Here is a 27,463-nt window from a genome sequence, read left to right as displayed (position 1 = left end):
AGCCCATGCACTGAGAGCAGGGAGTACCTCCGAGAAGTAAAGACATTGCAGAAAGAGAAGTTCAACCTCATTGGCTGACTAAATGATGGATGATCTCACTCTTGCAGAGTTGTGCAACGCGCAAAAGACAAATTCGGTTGGTCAAGATTTTTCTATATTTTAGCGCACTGCAGAATAGCACCAGTACAGCAGTGCATCTTGGGTAATGAAAGGCAGGTAAGAGGAAATGCAGATTAAGGACATTTCACTTTACAGACGAGGATTTTGTACCTGTGAGAATTGGGAATCTTTGTGTTGAGATAGCAGCTTTCAGATAATGACATAAACTCAACGATTGCAGGATTATTGCTCATTAGTCAAAATGTGTGGTGAACTAATCCTGCTGCGTACCTCGTGTGCTTTGTTGAAATATAATTCTTAGTAATTGCGAAAGAGTAAAATAAATCAAGCACATTGTTTTTGTTTATCACCAAGTGAGAAATGTTAATTTTGGTTTAAAAGTGTTGAATAAATCTGCGATATTCTTAATGTAGTTTGACAAAGTGTCACATTTTCTGATCTTATGTTGACGTCTTTTATTTAAACTTAATCTTTTAAACAGCACATACCTGGAGAAATTCTTCCAAACATTTTAAGGGAAAATTAGTTTTCAGTGATGAGTTTCAAAGCACACCAGTGGAGACGGCCTCTCTGTGGAGCAAACCGTTCCTCATAGAGGTTTGAGCACACTCATATCTCAAAGCAGCTTTTGCTGTAGTGTGGAAATGAATAAAAGGGGATGGAGAGTTATGTGTGCGTGGAGGGGGTCTCTCTTGTGAGGAGTCCTTTACACTGATGATTCTCCGGGGGTGTTATGTGGGGGGGGGTTGGGGTTGGGGGTGGGTGCAGAGCAGGACAGGGAGGAGAGGAGGGCAGGCTGAGGATGTGCACACACACACTGACCCTGGAGGTTGCGTTCCCCTTTAAAAGTCCCATCCCACTCAGATACGCAGAGCTCATGCAGGATCTGCTGCGGCAGTGGGGGAACACTGCTGAGCTGTGCAGTTTGTGCTGCCAGCAAGCGTGCAAAGGAGAGGAGGGGGAGCGAGCGCGTACAGGAGGAGGAGGAGGAGGAGTGAGGGAGAGAGAGAGAGAGGGAGAGAGAGAGTGCAAACAATGTCATTCTGTTCAGGAGGCAATGCTGCAGTCAACTTTGCCGCGCCATGAAAGCACATCACCAGCGAGCATGAGGCTGAGAGTGAGTGCAGAGAAGTTTTCCTCCTCTCCGCCCCGTGCGTGATGCGGTCCCAGACTCATCCGTAGGTATACATTTATTTCTTATTCACCTTGTATGTTGTCTCCTTATGTGCTTGTCTTTTTGCATAGGATGTTACTTCTTAAATCAGCCTTACGGGAGTTGATGTACGTATGTCTGTGTGCATGCCTGCAGTGTTGAAGCTCCTGGCTGCTTCTGTCTCATCAGTGTCAGCCTCCTCTGCACCAGTAATAACCAGCCAGCAGACAGCCAGTTAGCAGTCAGGCTCTTCTGCTCCCTCATCCATGTTTAACACATGGTACAGGCTGGAAATAGCAGCCGGCGTGTCAGATAGCGGCTGGTTGAGAGGACTCGCCATTTGACACAAGGACACAAAAAAAATAACCAGGATGCAAAGAGTTCCTCGTCTAGAGGAGACTTCTCTCTCTGCTGACTTAGCTTTGAGGAGAGGACAGACAGTCCCAGCTCTCTACTTTTCCCTGCTAGTTGTGTGTTTATATTTAGCAGCATGTGTTAGTTGCGAATATGATGCTGGAAACTGGTAAGAAGGATCTACTGTATCAAGGGTGCTGGGCTGTCAGTGTCTGAATGCGGAAATGAGAATGAGGCTACAGTGGCCTGCATGGGACAGGGGAGCTGTGCTGCAGTCATGAAGTTGAGCTGTAGCTGCTGGGACTCTTCTACCGTCCTGAGAGTGAATATCAGGGAAGAGTGCAGATCTTTAAGAGTCTTTTTTTAAAGTTTTAAAAAAAACTGTGAGGCAGAAAGGCGTTTGTACTTGCATTGAGTTACATTTAGATTTGTCTCTTGGATAAAAACAGACATGAAAGGTCTCTCAGAGCGAACTTGGTAATACCTATGCAGCAGCAGCAACTCAGCAACTCTCTTGCTCTGAAAGTCAATGTGGCTACTTTTGTATTTTATGCCATTTTGCTCTGTCTATGCTCAAGTGCGAGCCTTTTCAAAGGCCATGTAAAAATAGTTTGTGGGCGAAAAAGCTTCATACAAAAGTGAGTCAGTATTGGAAATGTGCTCTGAAAGCTGTCTGGGAGTTTTGATGATGGATCCAGCCGGGTCAGTTCGCACGCACGCTCGGTCAGCTCTGAGTTCACCTCAGGTAACTGTGCTAAGACCTTGAAAAAAAAGTCGACCCTGCGTCGCCAGCTGGGTCTTTGTGAGGCAGAAGACCCATGCATCTCTATCGCCATTGGGTTTCTCCCCACTGCAGGCGGGCGAGCGCGGGGGATCAGAGTGATTGCAAACTGTAGGTCCACATCCGGAGCCTGACATCATCTTGGAACATCTGCAGTTCTCCTGCTCACACTTTCACTGAGGGTGGGTGCTGCACCGCCAGCAAAGGAAATTGCCGCACTCACCTGATGTTCCTTGCACCTCACTTCTGCCCTCCCCCCACCTCCTACCCTCTCTCCTCGTCTTCCCTCCTCCTCCTTCCTCGTCTCCAATTTCTCTACTGTAGTCTCTCTCAGAGGTACAGTTGCCCAGCACAGCGCCTCACCGGCATGCTTTGCACCTCTGTGATTCGCCCCCCCCCTCCTCCCTCCTCCCCCTCCTCCCTTACTCCTCCTCGTCCTCCTCTTTTCTCCTCCTCTCACCCCCCCTCTCCCCTGCTGAAAAAGTATGCAGCACATGCTCTCACCATCCTCCTTGAGCAATTTGCCTGAGTGAATAGAGAGAGAAGAGAGAGCAAGAGGGAGAAAAAAAAAGCAGGAGCCAGTGAGCCAGCAGCAGAACAGCAATCCTGCAGTGTCCTGCAGCAGCTGAGTTCCTGCAGTGCTGGCCTCTAATAGCACACATGCACACACACACAGGCGCACACAGACATACAGGGACGCACATCCTTCTCTCCCAGACACAGACGGTCCTTCAGTCACGTGACACAGTGGTGGTAAATGTGAGGGAGAGCAGGCCATCTGACTCTGGACCGGACTAGCCGAGAAAAAGAAAGACACACACACATGCACATGCACATGCAACACACACACTCTGCTCATGGAGCTCCACTGGTAGGCAATGGTGAGATTAGCCGGTTGCCCCCCCCCCCCTCCCTCTGCACCCCCCCAATGGTGCATTGTCCCGTTCCAGCACTCCAGTTCCGATGATGTAATCAATGCAGCAAGCTTTGAACTTGCTGGGCTAGGGGTTCCTTCCCTCCCCCTCCCCGACTCCCCCCCGACTTACACAGATGCAAGAGTGAGGCCTCGGCTGCAGTCTGTGTCCCAGGTAGGAAGAAGCATAAATTACGATTTAATGTGATGATTTAACTGTTAAAGAGCAGAAAATAATTCCCTGTGAGTGGCCCCGCTCAGCGATGGTCCATATTTCACTCTTGTGCAAACAGATAGTTCACGCATCCATAAATTAAGAGCCAACTCAATTGGTGAAACTACTGCTGGCGCTAAGTCAAAACGCTGCTGTGCAATGCAGTGCAGTGCCGCATCACCACTTCTAATAAATTAAAGCAACTATCTGCAGGCAAATGCGCCTCTCCTGCTCTTTTACAAAGTTGTTCTGCTTTTCTAGTCGCATTCAGCGGGAAGAAGACAAACCTCGGAGCGGAGCTTAAAAGTACTTTGAGTTCTTTCTGGGCGTAACATCATAGTGACTTTGCTCTTTCATTGATAAGGTCATCAGTCTGTTGACAGGCTGCAGTGGAGAGCAGCACCAGTGATATACAGCACGGTGCTTTAGAGATGCTCAGGCAGCCAGACTTGGACCATATTGTAGCAGGTGAGTTTTGCTGAGCTGGTTCCTGCTGCTGCACTCAGAATCTGCCTAGTGATCAACTTCCACTACAGCAGTGATGAACTGGCATCACCCCTCCTCCAGTGAAAAAAAACCCAGCAAGCATCAGAGCGGCTCTGCATAATTAGCACTTATGGATGGTGATGAGTCTGCACATTTTGTACGGTTTAATGTGTCAGTGGCTAACTAGACTCAAATGTACATTTGTAAATATAAATCTGTGTGATCTATCAGGTAGGAAATGATTTCTCTGCGGCATTAATAAACTGTTTTAGATTCATATATGACATTATTAAACATCACAGATCCAGGGAAATATTAATATTTCACCAGCTTTACATATCTCTTGAAGCATGCATGATGGGCTCCATGTGTAATTGATGTGACCTACTGTTGGTTACCGTGTATGATGATTCGATGAATCAGCAGCTTTCATTAGCATGCAGAGCTGATGCACACTTACAGCATCTATAAACTATTTATTTTGCTGGACGAAACAAGACTGCTCGCTATTGAGAGTATGAATGAATTGCAACACTGCAAATACATTTCACTTGCATCCATTCAGCGTTCACTAGTGACACTGAGGTTTTAGCATTAGCCTGTAAATACAGACGACACTGTGGGCAGGAGAAAGAAGTCAGTGTGTGTAGCTGAACTCTTTAGGATCTTTGATAGAATAAAGTTGATCTGACGGGTCTGTCTGTTTTAAGAATGCTCTTCTTTCAAACACTCACATCAGACTAATAACTGTGCATTACCAAAGAACTCTACTTAACAAATGTCAAACAGAGAATAAATCTTGACGTAACTCCTTCATGTGTTAAAGTGTTCAAAGTGTAAGCAGAGTATGCTAACCGACTGAAGCAGGCTGAGTCATGCTGGGCTTTTTTTCCTGGGTTTCCCCCCTCTCTGATCCTCTGCTCCTCCCCCTCTGGTCTAGGAGCAGGCTCATGCACCCGGCCTGGCTGCTGGTGGCGTGTTGGAACATGCCTTGACTTGTTGTTCCTCCTGAGTGAAGCAGAGACAGACAGCAACACAGAGAGTGGGAGAGAGAGAGGGAAAGAGGGTGAGAGGCTGGTGGTCAACAGTTTGCCAGTGTGAAGTGACCCGCGTGATGGGAGAGCCCTGCAGCACCCGTGGACACACTCCTGTTGATGTCAACGCCAGGGTGCCCTGGCTGGAGACGAGCGTGAATGGAGGAGCTGCACGGCTGCTTGGTGAGTGGATATAAGTGTTTGAATTAAAGCTGCTGACATCTTATATTACATTGAGCAGTTCTGTGAGCGTGGAGGTTAATTGTTATTGCAGAGAGAAGCAGCACAGCACACTTTTACTTTTTAGTGAAACTTCAGAAACATTAATGAGTGCAGGAAATTTAAAAGATACTAAATTGAGGCCTTTCGATCTGCTTCACGAGAACTGTAATATGATCTAAGTATATATGAGAATTTGAAGTTTGCAGCTCGAAGCGTTTTGAAAGCATCCAAGCTGAGTCTTGATGCTAACATGATGCCATGGTAACTGTACAAAAGGTTAGTGAACCAGAGAACTGTGATACACCCGAACAGACAGTTACCAATCACACAGTGGCACAGTAACCTCCACACACACACACACACACACACACACACACACACACACACACACACACACACACACACACACACACACACACACACAGAGCAGCCTCCAGGGACCATTTCACAAGTCCCCCGGGGACTCAACGATCATTGTCCGACCACAGTTTGATTCTCTCAGAAAGGACAGCTGTTTTTATTATTGTTTTCTCTTCTGTTCTTAAAAAAAAAGCTGGTTTCCATCAGGACACCCGGCAGGCCGTCGCTTCCTCCTGGAAAACAGAGCAAAGAGATGAAAAGAGCCTCGATTCTCACAAGTGATTTGTGTGTGGTTAAAATTGATTATACTCATGAAAACGTCTGTCAATCATGACCAACGCTGATAGAATTAAAAAAGCCTTATTTTATCACATAATACATCAATACACACATTGTACAGAAAAACACTGTTTAATTGCAAAATGTGACTGATAAGCTTGAAAGCAAAAACTCATATTAATAACTACGTAGTGCGTTTTGTACTACCACCCGTGTTTTCACTTGTGTGTGGTCAAGTCGGCTGATAGTTACTGGGGCAACTCTGTTTTCTGGTAACCAGGGGTGGTGCGCGATGTGGGTAAGACTCAAAACCATTGAATTATTAACACACTGCAGTTTGACTTACAATCCTGATCAGTGAATACTGATGAAAACAATTCACTCTCAGAAAATTCACAACAAATGTTCAGAATAAAAGCTCTTATTACTTCTAATCATTTTCAATCAAAGTAAAATGCCTATATTGGTGGTTTTTAATTTTAAATTATAAATAAATTAATTGAAAAAGCTAAATCAATGCACACACTTTTGCTACGTGAACCTCAGGCGAGGCTACGCCATCAGTGTGCGTGTCATGTGTAGCATTGTTCAGAAAACATGCCTCTGCAGTAAATACTAATGTCATCGTGAGCCATAAGATGATTAGGTTTGTAGAAAGAGACGTGAGCGAGGGAAGTGTGCCTGTGTGAGCGTTGTTAGCTGACACCAGAACAAGCATGAAATGCACGGCGGAGAGAGGAGCGAGGATGTGGAGAACACTGCACAGAGTCGAATATGTTGTGAAGCTGGGTGAGTGTTTTTAGCCTCCACAGGGATCCAGCCTTTTTTAGTGTAGAGGAGCCGGGGTTGTACTTTATATCTGTATGTGTGTGTTTTCTTTATTGTGTTGATGTGATGAGGGATGTACTGTGTTAGAGAGGAAAGGTTGTTGTCTGTAGGTCGAACATGTCATGAATACAACAGAATTATATTCATGTTTTTAATAGACTTATTAGGATGGATGGTGACCTAAACGAATTGCAGTATAGGACTAACATATAGTGACATAACATATAATATATAGATAATTTTTGGGGGGGGCGGGGGGGTGAGGAAAATGTATAGTTCAAAGTTTAACACTTGGTGGTTTTGTATTACCTTTTACATGACTTCTGGATGTGGTTTTTATATAAGCCATTTACAGGTTTCTACCACATCCACTCACATGCTTTTATCATTTGTTTATGTGCTCTGTATCTTTTTTATTCTTGTGTGAAACTATTAATAAAAATAATTATAAATAATGACACCAAAAATCACTACAAGACGATACTATATTTTGCTCTCTAAAAAAATAATCCAAGTAAATTGCGGAATGCACGATGCAGCAGTGTTTCAGGTCATATTAACAGAAGAAGGTTTCCTTATTAAATAAGATAATTTAATTTTAATTTTAAGAAAAGCATGAATTAAATCAGGGGGAAGAGGAAGCATCCGATTAAATATAAAGGTTAATCAGAATGTGATTACAATATTTGGTAACACTTTTGCTATCTGATTAAGATGATTAAGCATCTGACAATATTAACTAAAATATCCAAATTCTATAAACATTGTTGTGTTAGAGTTGAAATAGTTATATATTATAATAAAGTTATTTTTCAATTTTCAATTTGACTTTTAAGGACGCGTCCTTGCATTCGAGAGAAGGTGATTTAATGATTAATTGAGAAAATAATTGACAGATTAATTGATAATGAATCATTACAGTAGGAGCAGCCCTAAAATGCTATTTCCTCTGGATGTGTCTCTTGCTCTCCACCTTATTTGTGCCAGTGATACACTCCTGCGTCAGCACTCACTGACTTGTCATAAACATTGCTTATTTTAGGACATAAAAGAAATCCACTGCAAGCTACTTTGATATTAATACATATACGATTAAGGCATATTTAGGTAATATAAGTATAACAACTCAAAAGGCTAAATAAAGGTGTCAAACATGGGTTTTAATCTGACACACCTGAAAGCAATTTTCCTGCTGGATTAACTCATTCAATATTTATCCGTACCGCACACCAATATCTGTAAACACACTTCCCACAGCTTATTTTGTGTTTGTTTGGCCGGTAATACAGAAAAAGGGAGACGTAATTCTGACAGTAACGCTGAACCCAGCCGGAGGCCTGAAACATATTTGTTGACAGGTTTTTTTGAGTCGAGGCTCGTCGCCGCTCCTGCTGCTGCTGTTTGCTGTGTGATGCAGCGAGGCAGAGAGTCATTCATTTAGCAAGCAGGGTGTTGTTTTCACTGGCATTCCTCAATCCTGCATTAGGGATTACATCAAGCCCTGAGCAGGAAGGAATTCCTGTCATCATGTGCTCGGTGGAGGCAGCGTCTGGCTCGCCACAAAGAGACACGGATGCAGCGATTTGGCATCCTAAAGCAGGTCAAGAGGAGTTTCTGTGTTTGTCCGTGGACTTTAAATGTTTCCGAGTGTGTAAGAAGGAGGCGGACAAATAGTTAGTGTAACTACCTGGGGCAATGTGTCATGTGCTTGCATTAGAGCATCAACTACATCTTTTCTTAGAAGAGTCGAAATTCTTTTACATCATATAAGGTCAAAATGCTCCAACCACAAATATAGCTTGGAATTTCCCGTTATACAACCAAAAATGCGTCATAAAATACACCCAAAGCAGACATAGAGAGCTACAAATAGCATATCTGCGGATTCCAACTGTGAAGATACACCAAACAGAGGACGTTCTTCAGACTGTATGATTCCCAAACAACCCTTGTGTCCCAGCACCTCTCTATCTGCTTTATAATTCCCCGTGTTCATTTGCAGATCGTTCTCTAGTATCCATGTTGTCCTGTCAGCAAAGTAGAGTCCACAGGGGGAGGACAGTATGGAATGGTCAGCTGGCCCAAAAATAGCACTGCAGCAAGCAAACGCAACTGATAGCGAGGGGAATTTAGTAGTTGCCCTTTAGGTAAACAACCACACAGACGCTTGCATTATATGCAACTCATGTGAACGGGTTGAGCCGCAGACACAAACACACACGTATGTAGATAAGAGCTGAATCAAACTGAGCTTTTTGTTGCAACATCATGAGTCATGGCAAGTCTATTCTTAGTTTGGGGGGGCTGTTTGTGTTTGCCCAAGTTGTGTGCACTTAAAGTGATGCTGCACAAGAGGCTAGAAGAGTATGAAGGATCTGTTCGGGAAAAAGCTTTAGGTCACTTTGGGCAGCGGAGCGTAGACTCATCAATGCATCGCAGTTATATAAAACTGAGCGGGGCAGGGGAGAGTGCCTCTTTAAATCTTAAATCAAGATTTCTTTTTTGACATTATCAGGTTAAATTCGGGTTATTCAGTGAACTAATTGTAACTCAATCATTATTTCCTACTTCTCTTTTAGAGCTTCTGGCTGTTGGCATAGGACAACACCACCCCCGGGGGCTTTTTAGTGTGAGGCCGTTTCACCACGAAGCTGGGCATGAACAGTGCAAGCGTCCGCAGTGCCAGACTCACAGGTGGACGTCCGTGGCAGAGAGCAGTCAGGACCCTGCTGGGAGGGAGGCAGGCGGAGGGGACGGTCGGTTGGACATGGCTCCTGTGGGTGTTTCTCTGGCAGTGTCTTAGCTGGTTGTTGTGAGGAGTGAGAACGAAGCAATCAGCAAGTATACTGCCGCAGAAATTCTTCGCAATAACAGGCCCTGCGATGACAAAAAGGAGAGGAAAGGAAAGCGTCAGCATTGTAGCTAAACCTGGATCCTGCTGCTACTGTAAGTTGTTACATGTGTGCTGATGCTGTAGAAATACACAAGAGCTGATACTGAAATAAGAGAAGATAAATCTACTGAGAGCATGGGCCTTTTAGTTAACAGCCTCTACAATATTTACAATTTGGATCAAAGTTTCAAACTGCACTGCTTTCCTTTATGATCCTCTGCTGCCATCTTGTGACTGAAAGCAACCTCCAGGCATGTTTTTGTTCACTGCAGCAATTTGTTAAACCTACATGGTTATTTCTCCATTGAGAGAGTCTAAAATCCCTCATGAAGAAAGAACATCTTTCCAGGACGTAAAAGTCTGTATTTTCTGGCTGCAAATGCACAAAGTTTTTGTCACTTAGGCTAATTCAGTTTTGCACATTAACAGTAATATGATTGATTCCTACTTTATTAGATGCAGCTAATCAGTTCTTCATCTTATAAATTATTACTGTGAAAAAGGAGTAAATAAAAGTTACTTTAGAATTACTTTGTCATTTGTCTTGTTTGTTTTCACGGCACACATGCATTTCATCATCATTAAAAATCTGTGTTGCATAAACCACTTTGCAGCGTTAAAAACCACTTGAAGACCGTTGAAAAAATAGCGCTGCCATGCGACCACAGTAGAACTAATGAGTGCAGATGAGGCAGAACAACCTGGATGACAGGTGCACATTTATTAAAGCGTTCACACACACACAGCAAACGCAGACGCAGCTGAATATTTCAGTTAGAATAAACTGACTTTGTCTACAGAATCGCTGAATCTTTTGTGTATCTATTGTTAATACTTCTCCTGAAAACTGTTCATTTTAAAACTGATTGTCATGTGTGATTCTGATGGTAATGCTGAGGTGTTTGCTGCAGACCGCAGTAAAAGGCAATGCGCCCCTGCATTGCTGCAAACACTAAAAAAAAGGGTTGCAGTTTTTCTCCGGGCTGCAGCAATGCAGAAGCTTTAAATTCCTGCCCTCACACAAGGTCACTGCTTTAATGCGTTAAACCTTTCTACACTTGGACTCTTTGGTGAACCACAACTAGGCCAACAAAGACTGAACAGCTGCTGGACATAAAGCATTACTCATCACTCAAAAATGTCACAAATTGTTACATTATTATGAAGGGCTTGTGGGCCCAAAGAGCTGTTTTATAATGAAGTAACTTAAGGCAAGCGGTGGCCACCAGCAACACAGTTTAATTAAATTTGTATTATAATTTAATTTAAGGATTATTTTTTGACAGTTCTTTTTCTCTGAGGGTCTCAGGTTTTCCTACAATGGAAAGCTTACGTGTTTGATGGGTAAGGCAATGTGTTACCGTGAACTGCCTTTTAAAGATTAAATTTGTGCTTCTGCATTGTTTTCCTGCTGATAAATACGAGGTGTCAGTTTAGTAAGCAATAGAGCACGGGGGTGAGAAATGATCTGTTCTGCAAAATACCTAAATATTCATCATACAGTATTGTGATATTATGCGTCAATAAAATGTATTATTAAATGGACAGGTAATATATTGGCGACAAATTTGATACTCTGATATTAATCATTTACAAAGTATAAGAAATAGCCACTCACTGTTTACAGCTGCTCAGACTGTTGGAAGAAACAGCTATTTAAGACATTACCTGTCAAGACTTTTAATCAAGCATTCAATCAATATAGTTAACTATGTAATGAGAGATCTAAGATCTATTTACAAATAAAATACGTATCATTATTGGTGCTTTTGAAATATATTTCTACACAATAACAAACCATGTAATGTCCTGTCTCCTTACAGCTTATGGCATTGAACATTACAATGAAAGAACGAAAGAAAAAACACGACACAACTAAAAAACAAAACAAGAGCAGCAGGGTGCAGACAGGATCTCAAGGTGACCATGGACAAAATAAAGTAGTATACATTTTTACATTTGTGCTCATTTATATGCGTTTTTATTTTTGTTTTCTTTTTTTACCACGGAAAGTTACTTCTTTTACATGACTGTTTTACTACCTTGCATTTTTTGAAGCCCCTTTATTGTAGTGGGCAAGTTATTATTTATTTTTCTTCATTAATATGAATTTCCCCCGTGGGGATCAATAAGGATCATTTTATCTTATCTTACTATTTTTGCCATTTAAAAAAAATCTAACTCGATACTCAAATTTTAAAAGTGTGTGTTCGTTAAGAGAGAGGAATATTGTATTATATATTGTAATAATTATGATGCTTTTCTCCTAGCACATGGGTATGAGGGAATATATGAGTATGCATGTGTACCCATACTGTATTTATGGTACCTGTCGTTTTCTATGTGGGTAAAATGTATCCTCTGACTTAAAATGAGCTATTAATCATTTATATCCTATAAACTGATAATGTAATTATTTCTAGTTGTTTTGTTTTCTCTCCCTTTATATTCATCTATGTCTTGTCTTTTTCTTATTTTTATCTATTTTTCTATTTATTTTGTATTATTATTACTGCTATTGTTACTATTATTGTAAATGTCTTTTTTGTTATGGGATCTCTTAAAATACTAATTAAAATAAATGACCTGACCTTACAAGCCTGGAACGTTAAAAAAACATATTTTCTTAAACATGTCATACCTTCTACTGGGGTCACACAAGCAGAGACCATTAGTGCCATAAATAGACCCGCATGAGACTGCCCATCAGGCTACCAGCTGACTGTCTGACTTCTGCTTTGAATTCCGGTTGGTGCAACTAGGAGAGATGAGACAGGAGGCGGGGAGGGAGGGGTTAAACACTGGAGAAAAGTTTGTTTGCTCCCTGAAAAGCTATAGACGAAGTTTAACTGATGTGTCTCGACTATGCTTGGTATTTTAAACATCGCCTGACAATAAAATCATGCTTTACATGACTATGACGGACTAGTAGGCTCGTCCAAGGAGTTTTTGCAAACTTTGCTGCACGCTTGACAGTAAAACTCGTGTCCATGACGCGATAGCAGCTTATATCTGAATCACAATAAACTATGGCTAATGGAAACCAGACAGTTATACTCTTCTCTGAGCAGGTGGTCGTCTTGTTTTCATGCGCGCTGTCGTTCCTGGGCTCGTCGCTCATCATCCTCACCTTCATTTTGTGGTCAGATTTGAGGACAACTCCGAGGAAGCTGCTGGTGTTTCTCTCGGTGTCTGACTGGTTGTCCGCCGTCTCCTACGCCTACGGGGTCTGGAGTGTTTTCCACACCGACTCGTTGGACTGCATCGTTCAAGGAGCTATATCCACTTTCGCCAACACCAGCTCCTTTTTCTGGACTGTGGCCATTGCTATTTACCTTTATGTTTTCATCGTCAGGTCAAGCCAAAGAGTCGCTGACAGCCTGGTCTTGTTTTTCCACCTTGTAAGGTAGGTTTGCTAAACTTTTCTGTTTGACGTCTCTGCTAATTTCAAGCTACTGTTAAATTATGGTCGACCAAATTTATCGGTTAGAAGTTTTTGTTGATTGCAGTGTAATGCCGCTGAAATTGCCCCCTAAGCATCTTGGGAAAAAAATAATTTTACATCAAATTATATCAGTAATTGAGAAAATAGTCCTAAAAAGCTAAAACAGAATAAATACGCTAATCTTAACTCAGTTTTTGTGTTTATGCATATAGAAGGGGAAAAAAAGTGTTTAGCATGTGAAACTGGAATCACTTGCTACCTGTAGGCTATTGCAGCGCTAGCTTAAGAGCTATGTTTCCATAGTTACACTAGTCAACCACAGAGTAACGTTCTAAGTGAAGTAGTTGCACGTGAATAAACAAACTTAGAGAGTTCATTAAACTTAAGTGAGTATTTGTTAAAAAAAATAAGTCTCAGGCTAGTTATTTTAGACTCCATCTTGTTTATCTGCTGTAGCAATAAGTAATAATAAATGTTCATTGAATGAATGAATATTTAAATAATAATTCTACTCTGTGGAGGCTGTTGTTTAATCAACTTACTATAGTTAAGTGAGAGCTATGAAATACACTCACCGGCCACTTTATTAGGTACACCTGAAAAATCTTATGCAGTTCAATACAACAGCACTGCCATGGATTCTGCTTTTATGAAGTTTAGTTTTTGTTGACTTTTGTTTTGTTGAGAGTCAGAAGTGTGTAAATTCAATTATGTTTATTACTGAGGCCATAGTTAAAGGTGCTGTTGTACTGAACTAAATTATATTGAGATGTGTCTCTTTTTTTTTTGTCCTCCCTATTTACATACATGGAGTGGGCCAGAGTATTAGAAACACCTCTGAATATAATGCAGCTCAGTACAGCCCCACCTAAAATTATGACCATGACGCTGAAATATCATTGAATTAACACCTCTATGACAGCTTAGGAAAAAGCCTGTACATTAAAAGCAAATCTTATGGCTGAGCTGGAGTATTGGATTACGTTAGATTTTTCAGGTGTACCTAATGAAGTGGCCGGTGAGTGTATACCTGTAAGCTAGTTATTATCATTTTCACCAGAAATAGTATTAATATTAAAATGATAGATGTACTGTATAATAACCAGTTTTATATATATACATATATATATATATATTTTTTTTATATATATATTTATATATATATATATATATATTTATATATTTTTTAAGTGTAGTGTACAAGCTGTACGGGCAGACTCAGACGGGCTGATTCATTATAAGCACCTGTCTTCACATGCAAGTAAATGCTGCACTCTACGCAAGTGTTTCCAACTTCTAAAGAAGACGAGCACAAATGATGCAACTCAAATTGAAAAAGAAAAGGCTATGTAACAATTATTTCCACATCACATTTCCATCGTCACCTTGTTTGCTTTTGTACTTGCTTCACAGCCTGTGGGTGATTGAGAGCAACCCATTAAGACGCTGTTACACTACTGCCTTCGGGAAAAAGATGTTTTTAAATAACAAAATGGAGATTAACTACTCCCTCATACGATAGCAAAGGTTTTTAAAAGACACCTAATGACAGACATTAAAACTCTATTTTCATCTTTAGCAGATTAGATTGCAAAAACAATAAAAGAAGTAATCCATGGGATAAACAAGCACAGCGACACAACTCTTTAGCATTGAGTTACAGAGTCATCACACAAGGTTTCACTTTTTAATGAGTATCTGTTAGAAGGTTGATTAAAGGTAGACTTTACTTTGACTGCTCAGAATCAGCACATATGTTTCATCCTTTATCTCAGCTTCTTACATCAATGAGCTGTCTGTGTTGATTGTCAGGAGGGAGTCGCTTCTCTTTGCTGTATAATTGATCTATTTATGGACACACAAACATATTCAGCCCCGGGTACGCCTCACCGCCGTGTCCCTGGTTGTGATTATAATTTAGTTTCTGTGAATTCTCAAATGCTCCATTGAAGTGAAGATCACACACAGGAGCCTTTCATCGAGGCCTTTATGCATAACACACAAACAGCAATGCCTCAAACAGTCTGATTTTATAGCAATCAGCTCTGTTTTGCCAAGGGAAGACTGTATCTTTTTAAATAGGTATATTATAAGAATACAAAATGCTTCAGGGGGATATCACGAACATTGCTTCAAGAAGTGTTGAAATAATTTCTGTGGTATTAAGATGTGCAACACAACTCTGCGGTGCTCACTACATAACACGCAAAGAAACCTTAAGCACAAGATAATCTATCACATGATGTCACATGTCTTGCAATACTTGTTTGTGGTAAAACTACCCGACATCTATGTAAAAGACTTTGTGCAGATGTTTAAAAAAAAAAAGGAAGTTATGTTTAATCCTCTTAACTCTCTGTTTTATGGTCTAGCTGGGGTGTACCTCTGGCCATCACTGTTGCAGCCGTGTCCCTGAGTAAGATCGGCTACGATGCCTCCGAGGTGTCGGTGGGCTGGTGCTGGGTGAGGATCGGCGCTCCAGACCGGGTGCTGTGGATGCTGCTAACTGGAAAGATCTGGGAGTTCTTGGCTTACCTCACCCTCCCTGTCCTCTACATCCTGATCAAGAGGCACATCCACATAGCTGTAAGAACCAAAGCAGCTACATGCTAGCGTGCTCTTCTTACACCCACTGCAAATGCAGCATTAGTGGAAATATGTTATTAAAGGATTTCCTCCACCAATAATTAAAAACTTATTGAAGTTATACAGAATGCAATGCTATCCTTGATTGTACCTCTCATTCTTTTTATTTGAATTCATATTTTGTTTATTTGCTTCATGTTTAAAAAAAAAATAAAACTCTGTCTGATGCAGCATGCAGCCCTGTCAGAGTACCGTCCCATCCTGGGCACCAGGCCTCAGTCAAACTCCTTCTTCTCCATGGCCGATATGAAGCTAACGCTCATTCCCATTATCTTCATCGTGCTGCGCATTTGGAGCACGGTGCGCTTCATACTGCTGCTGGCCGGATCTCCAGTCAGACTGAACCCAGTGCTGGTCACTCTACATGTGAGTTTACCGTCTGCTAACCCCCTTTAATCTCAGTTTTATTTCACAGTTTACTTCTACATCTGTAGCATTAGATTCTGTGCCATGTGTGTGTGAGTTATTTTGTGTGTATGACAGCACATACGTGTGGGTGTTATTGTGTGCTATCATTAGTTCATGTGCTGTTAAACTTGTGATGGTGTTGTGAATCATCACAGAGTCATCATGAAAAGATAATTTGTTAAGAGATGTTTTAAACATCTTAAAAGCAGCTTAGGTTTACAATTTTAATAAACTATCCCTTTAATGGGTTAGAAAAATCATCTTTATGATGTAATAACTTTCTGAACAGTTTAAATACAGCATATTGAATAATGTAAGATTGTGTAAAATATTTCATAGGATTTTGTTAGATGGTTCAGAAGAGGTCAATTAAAGTTTATATTGATGTTAAAAAAAATATTGGATAACAACTGGGTGACAATCATTACCTGACCTTATAATATGATGTAACCTCCTTGTTCCATTTCCATCCCACCAGGGTTTATTTTATTCCACTGTAATTATCTATTGCTGGTACATCCCTCTAAAAAAAGGCCTTTCTTTGGACCCCACAGGGAATTGGCAACACCTCACAGGGAACAGCAAACTGCATCATGTTTATATTCCTCACTCAGCCGATCCGCACACGCCTCTCCACTGCGCTCTGCTGCTGCTGCAAGTGTGGAGCAGAGGTGGAGCACTCGCATGACGACCCCAACAGGCTGCTGCCGGGACAGGACCCCTCCACACTGAGGGAGGAAGACAGCTCCCGAGTCCCGACTGATAAATGATACTGTGGATGTGAAGTTTGACAAATGTTGACATGAAGGAGGCGGGGGACGTCTCCGCTTCACATCGAGCCTCATTACAAGAAGTGCCTGCCCAGGGGGTCGGATTTCTGCAGGTGCATGCACATCTGTGTCACAGGAAAGGTCACACGCCTGCACTGTGATTGCACAGCAGCGTTTGGTGAAGTATTTTGAGTGTTGTGGACTGAATATGTTGCACATAATATTTGCAGTGAAGCATAGAGGTGCTTTTCATCACACTTTAAAGTGTTTATTTGCACATTTTCTTCCTGCATTTTGAACACTCCATGAAAATCAGTTTAACAGCTTTATTTATCATGTACTGTGTCGATTCACTTACATTCTGAAATTATTACTGTGAGATGAATGTTCAGTATTCAAGTTTTGTATTTATAGGGAAAAGTTTGCCACATTTTAGAGCCTTATATTGGTAGTGATTGTAACAGCACATATATAGCATTCTCACTTTAGGTGATAAATGTACTGTAATGTTTTTAACTTTGATTCTCACTGAACTTTAAAACAACTTACAGAAAAAAGCTAACATAATGACTTTGTGTCAGTTTACTGCAGAACAAGTTTATCCAAACGTGTAAACTCAATCTAGTCCTGCCGCATCATCCTCTGGACTAAAGTTCTCTGTAGTCGATCCGTAAGCTTGGTCATTGTGTGGCTAATATGCAGCTAAATACACCATTTGGTACAGTCAAGGAGGGTGATAGCACAACACAGAAGCAGCACATTTTGGTGAATCAATGAGTCTTTGTTACAAACTAAGTGGATGAAGTGTGTTGTTGAGAATTTTCTATGAATGTTTTTACTCTAACTTGGAAACATATCTGTTAACAGATCCGATAACATCTGTTGTAAATGGCTGATCTTAAACTAACCACGACTTTTTAGAGCCATTTTTTCAAGCAAGATATTGCTAAGTGTTATTGAAATTCTGGGTACATTATAACTTTATGGGAGCTTAATATATTCTGCAATGTAAGTTTAATAGAAAATAATTTTCCAATGTGTATCCTTTATGACTTTGGGACTGTTTGAAACTTGATTGAATGTGACCACCTCTTTAAAATACAATCAATAAAATGACTTCTATACATACAACAGTTACTCCCTCTGATGACTCAGTAATTCTTGCTTAATTTCACACTTCCACATTTTCCAGGCAGCTGTTGCATCAACCCATCAGAGTTACACCCGTCACCTAAATTCACTCGATATTATCGCCATCATTGTGGGCAGGATGCATGACCTATCGTCACATGTCCTCCTTCCTCCTGTAGACCCGAGCCTTTCCTGTGTGAGCCTCACTTCTCCTTCGACCCCCGCTGTTCTTGGCTCCTGTTTACTCTCAGCTGAGCTGCAGGCCATGAACGCATACCAACGAGCAGCCTGTACCCACTGAACCTTGCTCGCCATAACAAAGACACTTCTTATACTTCCTTCAGCTCCTTAAAATATTGTCTAAGACCCATTGAGTCTTAACGAGTCTGCCTCAGAGATGATGAGCTGCATTCAAATAAGATTAATCGCTCTGGTGATGGCTGGAAAAGGTGAGGAAGGAGAAATTTCGCCATGTTGACAGCCAATTTCCTCTTATCCTGCACAGATTATTGTTTGTTTGAGGGCTTATTCAGTGTTGTATGGACTCTGTTTGATGAATTAGGCAATGCAGAAGTGGATGATAATGTTGTAATAAGCCGATACATCAAGTCTAACAGACTTTCCATTACACTGCAACAACACTGTACTCTTCCAAGGGCGGCGAGTTCTCATACAATATTTCCAGAAGAAGAAGATTTATGCTGTTTGTTCAGAAAATATTGAAACAAAAACACACAGTTTTCTTCAATATAATTTATCTGCGCTCCAAATTGATGCTGCGCAGTGCAGAGTTCACTCTCTCAGGTCCATCTGTAACAGCGAGCGGATAGCATGCCTGGGAAAAGGGAGGAAGTGAGTGCTGTTTATGCTGATGACATCCAAAATGGCCAGCGAGCACTTTTTTTGTCCTTGTGGACAGCAGAGGCCGCGCAGAGGACCAACACTTACTGTATTTCCTGCAGGAATTAATCCTTTGAGTGGGTTCGGAGATTTTTGGCTGACATTGAAGTAACTGGAGCTGGTCGAAACACTTCAGGAAGGGGTTTCTGCTCTGTCCGCCGCTGGCTCCCTGCCCACTTAATTCATTAAGTTAAAGAGTAGCAGAGGGCCGCACTGCACTGCACTGCACGGGCTGTCCATTCACCAGTCAGGTTAATGGAAGTCATTTTTACACCACACAGGCTGTTCATTTGGCTGTGTGAGTCCTTCTTGGAGATGTTTCTGAAACACAATGTTCACCAATGGTGATGGTGATAGGTCAGAGCTGGGACAGGACAGTTTAATTAGAAGTGACAGAAGAAAATACAGATGATAAAAAACACCAGAAACAGAATATATTAAGATTGAAATGCCTCAAGCATAGCTGTATTTCTGACTTCTACTTATTTCTATTTCCCAGCGGCACTTGCAGACACACACTGATCAGCCATAGCATTATGACCACCTGCCTAATATTATGTAGGTCCCCCTTTTGCCGCCAAAACAACCCTGATCCGTAGAGGCATGGTGTGCTAAGGTATCTGGCACCAAGTTGTTACAGCAGATCCTTTAAGTCCTGTAAGTTGCGAGGTGGGGCCTCCATGGATCGGACTAGTTTGTCCAGCACATCCCACACCAGGTGCCATTGTAACAAGATAATCAATGTTATTCACTGCACCTGTCAGTGATAATATTATTGCTGATCGGTGTATGCTAGTTTTGTTTTTAGCAGGTAGGCGTCCCTAAAGCTAATGACTGTTTTAAGAGCAAACAACCTCCGGCCCGTCATATTAACAAACAGACTCAGCTTCAGAGATAAGGGACAACAAGCACATGACAAGCTGAAGACAACACACGTTTGAAGAGATTTACAGCTGTGGTGGGTCTGCACTTTATTATGTAAACAGCCTTGAAAGCGTTTGAGGATCAATACTGCTGTCTTTGCCAGCTGATTGTGATTTTAGCATCGTGTCATAATTCTGTAATAACACTTCTTCAGTAATCCAGCCTACAGGTGGGTGAGCAATAAAGACACTCATGTTGCTTTATTATTTTAATGACATCATAACATTTAATGACAGCTGTATTTATCATTAATTGAACCAATTTAGTTGAAGTTACAGCGCAATAAAGTATCAGATATCTTCTTCATAATAATTTCCTAAACCAAAGCACAGTCAGCAACAGGTAAACAATAACCAAAGCCAAGCAGTAAACCATTCCTCTGATCTCGTGTCCAAAGGTCATGTAGGCAGAATCCAGCTGTACACAACGTGAATTGCTGTTATTGTTGAGAGTGACAGCAGATGCAAACGCACACCATGGCGGAGAAAGAGGAGTTGGATCAGCTTGTGGAGCGGAGAGGGGTGAGTAGGACACCAGGTGTGATTATCGCATCTGTGTTTGTTTTGCCTGCTCTGTGACAGCGTGCAAATAATCATGATGGATGGTGTTTTTGTTGTAAGAAGACGTTTCTCTGATGTCCCCTGACAGAGATTAACTGTTGTCCTGGCTCTGGCGACACTCGTAGCTGCATTTGGTTCATCATTTCAATATGGTTACAATGTGGCTGTTATCAACTCTCCATCACCGGTAACCAAAGCTTTACTGCAACACACAATCATATAAAGACTGGAGTTGCTTTGATGTGTTTCTCTAAGTATTGTCCTGTTGTCTCTAGTTCATGCAGCAGTTCTATAACAGCACCTACATGGAGCGGTACGGCAGGCCGATGGAGGACAACTTCCTCACTCTGCTCTGGTCTCTGTCTGTGTCTATGTACCCGCTAGGAGGCTTCTTCGGCTCTCTGATGGTGGCTCCTCTGGTCAACAAACTAGGGAGGTACTGCCACATGTTAACCCCCATCTAAGAGTGGAAATACACTATAACTCAAATCATAAGCTTGTTTGCCTAATATGACTTTTTAATGCAGGAAAGGCACCCTCCTCTTCAACAACATCTTCTCCATCGTCCCCGCTGTGATGATGGGAGTCAGCGAGATCGCCAAGTCCTATGAGATCATCATCGTGGCTCGGTTTATAGTGGGCATCTGTGCAGGTCAGTCACGTTCAAGAGGTCAAAATGTAGTACTTGTTTTGTAAGTATCTTAAGTCTCACTCCCGTCGGCAGGGCTCTCGTCAAACGTCGTGCCAATGTATCTGGGTGAACTCTCGCCCAAAAACCTGAGGGGAGCCCTTGGCATCGTACCACAGCTCTTCATCACTATTGGCATCCTCTGTGCACAAGTGCTGGGCATCAGAAACATCCTGGGCAACAGCACAGGTAAATGTGACGTCTGACCTTCACTGGATTGATGTTGAATTAAGTCTCTGACAGGTGATTTGTGGGGGATCTTTAGTTTGGTACACTGCCAAGAGAGGTGTTTATGTTCCCTCCATTTCCAGGTTGGCCTCTCATGCTCGGTTTGACCGGCATCCCTGCCCTGATAGAGCTGCTGCTGCTGCCCTTCTTCCCAGAGAGCCCAAGATACATGCTCATACAAAAAGGAGATGAGAAGACGGCAAAGAAATGTAAGAAAAAAGAGTAAAAGAAAGAAGCTGGGGAATAAAAACTAGCAAAATATACTTTAAATTGTGTTATTCTATGTGTTTTTTCACCCTCAGCGCTGCAGCGTCTGCGTGGCTGTAAAAACGTGGATGCAGAATTGTCAGAGATGCGTCTGGAGGACCAGTCAGAGAAAGCCGAGGGCCACCTGTCGGTGCTCAGCCTGCTGTCCCAGCGCTCCCTCCGCTGGCAGCTGGTCTCCATCATCATCATGAACATGGGTCAGCAGCTGTCGGGGGTCAACGCGGTGAGTAACGCCAGTTGTCTTTGTCCTTGTCTCTGACCCACTGATGCTGACTCTATTTCAGACATAACACCACATCAGAGCACTTTGTGTCAACAACAACTTGCTCTGGCTGCAGATCAAACAGTCTTTGAGTCATATGGGTGAATAATCAGGACGCAAAGCAGGACCTGTTTTCTCACACCTTCATTGTCAACAACTATTGCATCATCCTTTTTATTCTCAAAATTTAGGCAAATTTTTTGAACTATAATGCATTTCTCTCTCTCCCTCCTCAGATCTACTACTATGCAGACAGCATATACGCCACTGCAGGAGTCAGGCAGAATGATATCCAGTATGTCACTGTGGGAACAGGTGCAGTGAATGTCTTCATGACCATAGCTGCTGTGAGTTAAAGCAAAAAATTAAACCAATTAAACCTTTGAGTAGAAGAGCTATTGTTTGATCACATAGTTCTGAACAGAGGATTTGTAACACACAGGTCTTCATCGTGGAGGCCTCGGGACGACGGCTGCTCCTCCTCATTGGGTTTGGGATCTGCTGCGGGGCCTGTGTGCTGCTCACGATTGCTCTCAACTTCCAGGTACCAAGTGAAAGCTTCAGTGTCACACACAGCTTCAATATGCTGCACTGCTGCCCTCTAGTGGATCAGCATACAAAACATTTCTGCCGTATTTCTTAACCTTGAAGTCAGGAGATTTGTTATAGAGTCAGAGCAGGTTTTTGGGACAGAATAAGATCTGAATATTGATCAATACAGTGAATAATGGGAACTATAGAGAGCAGTATATATGTTAAAGCAAGGACAGTGAGACAACCTTTGTGCTCTGGTTCTGTAATCTCGCACATTGTATTGTACCCTGTAATTATAAAAACCTTGACTATGAATGTGGTTATTACCACATCTGGTGCAGGAATGGAGGAATTGTGACCTTTAGAAAGGACAGATTTTATTGGACTAAAATGTTTCTTAAAGTTAAGTTAAAATACAAAAAAAGTCAACATACTGCCTGTAATATGCAGAGAGACTTAGTGACTTGGACTCAAGTCGACCTGGGTCACTGTTTTGATGACTTGCGACTTGACCTGACAAGAAATAAATGACTTGAGACTCGACTTGGACTTGCAAGCCAATGGCTTGAGACTTGACTTGAGGCATGACGACTCAGGTGACTTGAGTGTGTTCATAAGTTTGAATGTTAGCTGTAAAATATAACATGATATAATTCAGTGTTGTCAAGTTTCTGTCTCACTATCAAGTATGTATGCAGCGCAAACTGGGAATCATGATTGGACGACTCAAAAAGCTCCCCGATATGTGATTGTCATGACTGGCTGTCAGTCAAACTCCTCGCTATGGCAACACACAACATCAAATACCCCCGCTACCTGATGTTTTTTCCCCAAAGAGAAGCCTCATCAGTCGTACTCATGACTACTCAATACGGTCCAACCATCATCATGGCTGCGTCTGTGCCAAGAGAATACATATACAATTAATTGTCATACTTTTTGAACAGGTTATATAAATTGGCCAATAATATCATTATAAGATGGGCTACTAACACCTTGTCTTTTCCCATTATAAGAACCGGGTACTATGTACAAGTAAGAGTATCTTGGGTGGAAAAAAACTGACTTGACATAAGTAAGGACTCGACTTGACTCGACTCGACTCGACTCGACTCTACTTGACTCAACTCGACTTCACTCGAATTGACTTGACATAACCTGTGACTTGACTTGCCCAAAAAACAAAAAAAATGACTTGAGACTTGCTTGGGACTTGAGCAAAGATGACTTGGTTACAACACTGGTAATGTGTGATTGCAAGGCTACAACCCACCAATCAGCTGACAATTGATATTTTTCCTGGAGATGTTCTACCTCGCCTGTAATGCAAACACCTTCACTTCTTTCTGGTTTAACCTTCAGTCTGGTACACACATGCAGTGAAAGTGTCATCGTGGACCCATGTGCAGAAATATCACACTTCCCTTCCTTTAAGACTCAGGCAGGAAACAAATATACAGCATAACACACTTTAAGCCTCATACGAGCCAAGCTTATAACTCTGGCTGGGCCTCAGAAGAATAGTCATCATAGTGAAGCACAAAGCTGTGCTCCCGCAGGATGTGAGCTGATTGGACAGGGCTGGATAAGCTCTAATTGAAGGCAGCTGCAAAGGCCCAGCTCACATCTTGGAAGGTGGGTATAGCGACCTCTTGTGGATCTGGAAGGAAGCACAGGAGTTAGTAGCACCACTGTACTATTGCATTGTCCTCAAATGCAAACAGGAAGTTGCCATGATAGGACAAGGACGATGAAACATTAACATGGATGGCACAAAAGAAATGCAAAGACACTGCTATGACTACTTCATGTCATGTGTGATGGGTGGCAGAATGGGAGAGATTCCCATGTTGGCAATGTGTAAGCAATCACGTCATCCGGACGGCTGTGTGATTATAATGCTGATTGTAAGATGTCTAAAATACTGAGCATGACAATATAACACTGTAACAATTAGACATGTTTTTCATTACATTAAGTAATAGTCTGGGGCTGATGTGAGGCATTCATTGTTCTCTGGTTTTAGCGCAGGTCTGTATTATTAAGAGCCAAATCAGACAGATCAGAGCAAAACAGTTTTACTCAGAAACACTATTTATAAGACGGAGAGTGTAATTACTCTAGAGCCAAAAACATACAGTCAGAGCTTCTTCTGATGACTTGACATCTCTGTTTGCTGGGGTCATGAGAACTTTGAGACATGAAAACATGGTTACCCACCCATGAGGAACATCGGCCATTAGACAGAACCGCAAACCTTATACATATGCACCAACCCTGTAATCTCACCTGCAATGAAAAATCTTCAAACAGACATCAATAGATGTTTGTAATTTATGATCTTTGACACCATTTAAAGAAAAGAAAAAGACTCTGTTGCACGTTAAGTCCCGTTTAAAAGGATCGATGATTACAGCTTTGTTGTTTTGTGTTTACAGGAGAGCGTGACGTGGATGCCCTACATCAGCATCACCTGTGTCATCATCTACGTCATAGGACATGCCATAGGACCGAGTGAGTGTGACCCCGCCGGTGGTTATTAACCCACACACTGATTACTACTCCATTAGCTCAAGTGTTGTTTGCAGGGGAGCAGACATGTAATGATATATGTTGTAAACCTGCACTCAGTCATTTGAGACATGAGCCTCCTGCAGACTGATGATGTGTCTCGTGTGTTTGGGTTGCGGATAACATCGTCCGTCTTCTGCAGGTCCCATTCCTTATGTGGTGACCACTGAGATGTTCAGGCAGTCGGCCAGGCCCGCCGCCTTCATGGTCGCAGGCTCCGTCCACTGGCTCTCCAACTTCACTGTTGGCCTGGTCTTCCCCTTCTTAGAGGTTGGTTACACAATTTCTGAGAACACTTACATTTGGGGGATAAACATTTTTACTTCATAGTGTAATTAGTTGCAGATGGTTTTTCAAAGGGCAGGGTGATTCATGTCATATTCCCACTGTGATAATAGGTCACTCACATTTCATTTTGAAAGGGATTACTTCACTTTTTAACCGGCTGTGTCACGATTATCAGACAAACTTTTTTATCTAAATGCACACAAGAAAGTTTGAACACTCAGAATTACATCATCGTTGTTGTACCTGGTACCTTGATCAATCAAAACGCAGTCAAGTCCTAAACACCAGAGACAAATGCACCAAACATATTTATAATTAGAGAAGCAATACATTTATACAACTGATACTATCCAGGACTGTAGGGAGTCTGCTCCCAGCCGGGACCTTGTAACCCCTGTAAAAACTGAAATTGTAATTTTAATTCTCAGTGCCGATAAAAGAAAACTAATTAAACTTAGACGGCGCTTCATTTGAGATTTAATTTAATCAACAATTGTACTTTTAAAATCCATATTTTTAATGGCATCATCTTATCACACACATAACAAAGATCAGGAATTACTTTCAAGCACTTAAGTTCCAAGTTCCAGGCATTGTCTCCACTAGACATCTGAAGGTGTGCTGAGGTATCTGAGCACCAAGACATTAGCAGCAGATCCTTTCAGTCTTGTAAGTTGTGAGGTGGGGCCTCCATGGATCGGACTTTGTCCAGCACATCCCACAGATGCTCCACTGGATTGAGTTCTGGGAAATTTGGAGGCCAAGTCATCACCTTGAACTCGTCGTGTTCCTCAAACCATTCCTGAATCATGTTGGCAGTGTGGCAGGGCGCATTATGCTGCTGAAAGAGGCCACTGCAATTAGGGAATACCATTTCCATGACCATGAAGGGGTGTGCTTGGTCTGCAACAATGTTTTGGTAGGTGGTATGTGTCAAAGTAACATCCATATGAATAGCAGGACCCAAGGTTTCCCAGCAGAACATTGCTCTCTGGTCCAGTTCTGATGCTCACATGCCCGTTCTAGGAACTTTTGGCGGTGGACAGCAGTCAGCATTGGCACCCTGATCGGTCTGTGGCTATTCAGCCCCATTCGCACTGTGTGTTCTGACACCTTCCTATCAGAACCAACATTAACTTTTTCAGCAGTTTGAGCTACAGTAGCTCTTCTGTTGGATTGGACCACACAGGCCCAGGTTATGGAGATGCTCTGGCCCAGTCGTCTAGCCATCACAATTTGTCAAAGTTGCTCATATCCTTAAACTTGCCCATTTTTTTCTGCCTCCGACACATCAACTTCAGGGACGAAATGCTCACTTGCTGCCTAACATATCCCACCCACTGACAGGGGCCTTTGTAACGAGATAATCGATGTCACTTCACCTATCAGTGTCCATGATGTTATGGCTGGTCGGGCTTCTGAATCGAGTTAGTTTGTCTGGGCTCAACTTAAATCAAAGTTTAACTCATATACTGTACTTATATTGGATTTTCTAACACCACAACCAGTTCTTGAAGTCAGTTGTAGACCAGTATACACCTTGGAAACTTGAAGCCTCAGTGCATAAACACTGACAATGGACAGGAAGTAGGAAAGATACTGTGTCCAGGAGGAAGCCTTTAAGCTTTGTGGAAACCTTCTCAGACACAACATTATTCTAAGGAGAGTATTTAAGAGATTGCATTAATTCATTTTTTAAGGATAAGTTTTGTCAGTGAGTCGTTTCCCTGGACTGAGGGACGTAATCTCAAAGATAAACATGAACTTTCTCATGCTAACATCAGCCTGCATCTGCCAACATAAAAAGCAAACACCGGAGGAATTTGTTTTAATAACAGAAAGTTTAAAAGAGAATTCAAACAAAGTGCAAACCTCATCTTAGCAAAACCAACTGCTTCTGGATAATATATTTCTAACGTTTCATCTCGAGCACACACTGATCATTTATCACCTCCCTTTTCCTCCTCACAGAGAGGTCTGGGCCCCTACAGCTTTATCATCTTTTCCTTCATCTGCCTGGTCACGCTGGTCTACATCTGGCTGGTCGTCCCAGAGACCAAGAACAAGACCTTCCTGGAGATCTGCCAGATGTTCGCCAAGAGGAACAAAGTGGAGATCAAAGTGGGTGACGGGGATCTGCCACTGAAAGAGAGCAAAGAAAAGCTGGACGGTGCTGTGATGGTCACGGCCTTCTGAAGACAAAT

General features: G+C 42.1%; 2 protein-coding genes across 2 annotated transcripts; both read left to right on the top strand.

Moving 5' to 3' along the window:
- Window positions 1-12,480: 12,480 nt before the first annotated feature.
- Window positions 12,481-18,029, top strand: gpr157 (G protein-coupled receptor 157). The gene is made up of 4 exons (XM_069660557.1): window positions 12,481-13,043; window positions 15,455-15,668; window positions 15,900-16,094; window positions 16,691-18,029. The coding sequence occupies exons 1-4, from the start codon at window positions 12,667-12,669 to the stop codon at window positions 16,904-16,906; spliced, it is 1,002 nt and encodes a 333-aa protein (XP_069516658.1). The 5' UTR covers window positions 12,481-12,666; the 3' UTR covers window positions 16,907-18,029.
- A 2,308-nt stretch (window positions 18,030-20,337) lies between these two features.
- slc2a5 (solute carrier family 2 member 5) lies at window positions 20,338-27,455 on the top strand. The gene is made up of 12 exons (XM_069659784.1): window positions 20,338-20,382; window positions 20,510-20,608; window positions 20,697-20,857; window positions 20,949-21,073; window positions 21,146-21,298; window positions 21,421-21,546; window positions 21,640-21,827; window positions 22,103-22,213; window positions 22,309-22,410; window positions 24,839-24,914; window positions 25,114-25,241; window positions 27,231-27,455. The coding sequence occupies exons 1-12, from the start codon at window positions 20,338-20,340 to the stop codon at window positions 27,453-27,455; spliced, it is 1,539 nt and encodes a 512-aa protein (XP_069515885.1).
- The last annotated feature ends 8 nt before the right edge of the window (window positions 27,456-27,463 follow it).

Source organism: Semicossyphus pulcher, unplaced genomic scaffold (assembly GCF_022749685.1).
Source record: "Semicossyphus pulcher isolate SPU_LCO1_2020_fin unplaced genomic scaffold, fSemPul1.0.p SCAF_13, whole genome shotgun sequence".
In the NCBI taxonomy this organism is placed as follows: domain Eukaryota; kingdom Metazoa; phylum Chordata; class Actinopteri; order Labriformes; family Labridae; genus Semicossyphus; species Semicossyphus pulcher.
This window is presented reverse-complemented; position numbering and strand designations above follow the sequence as displayed.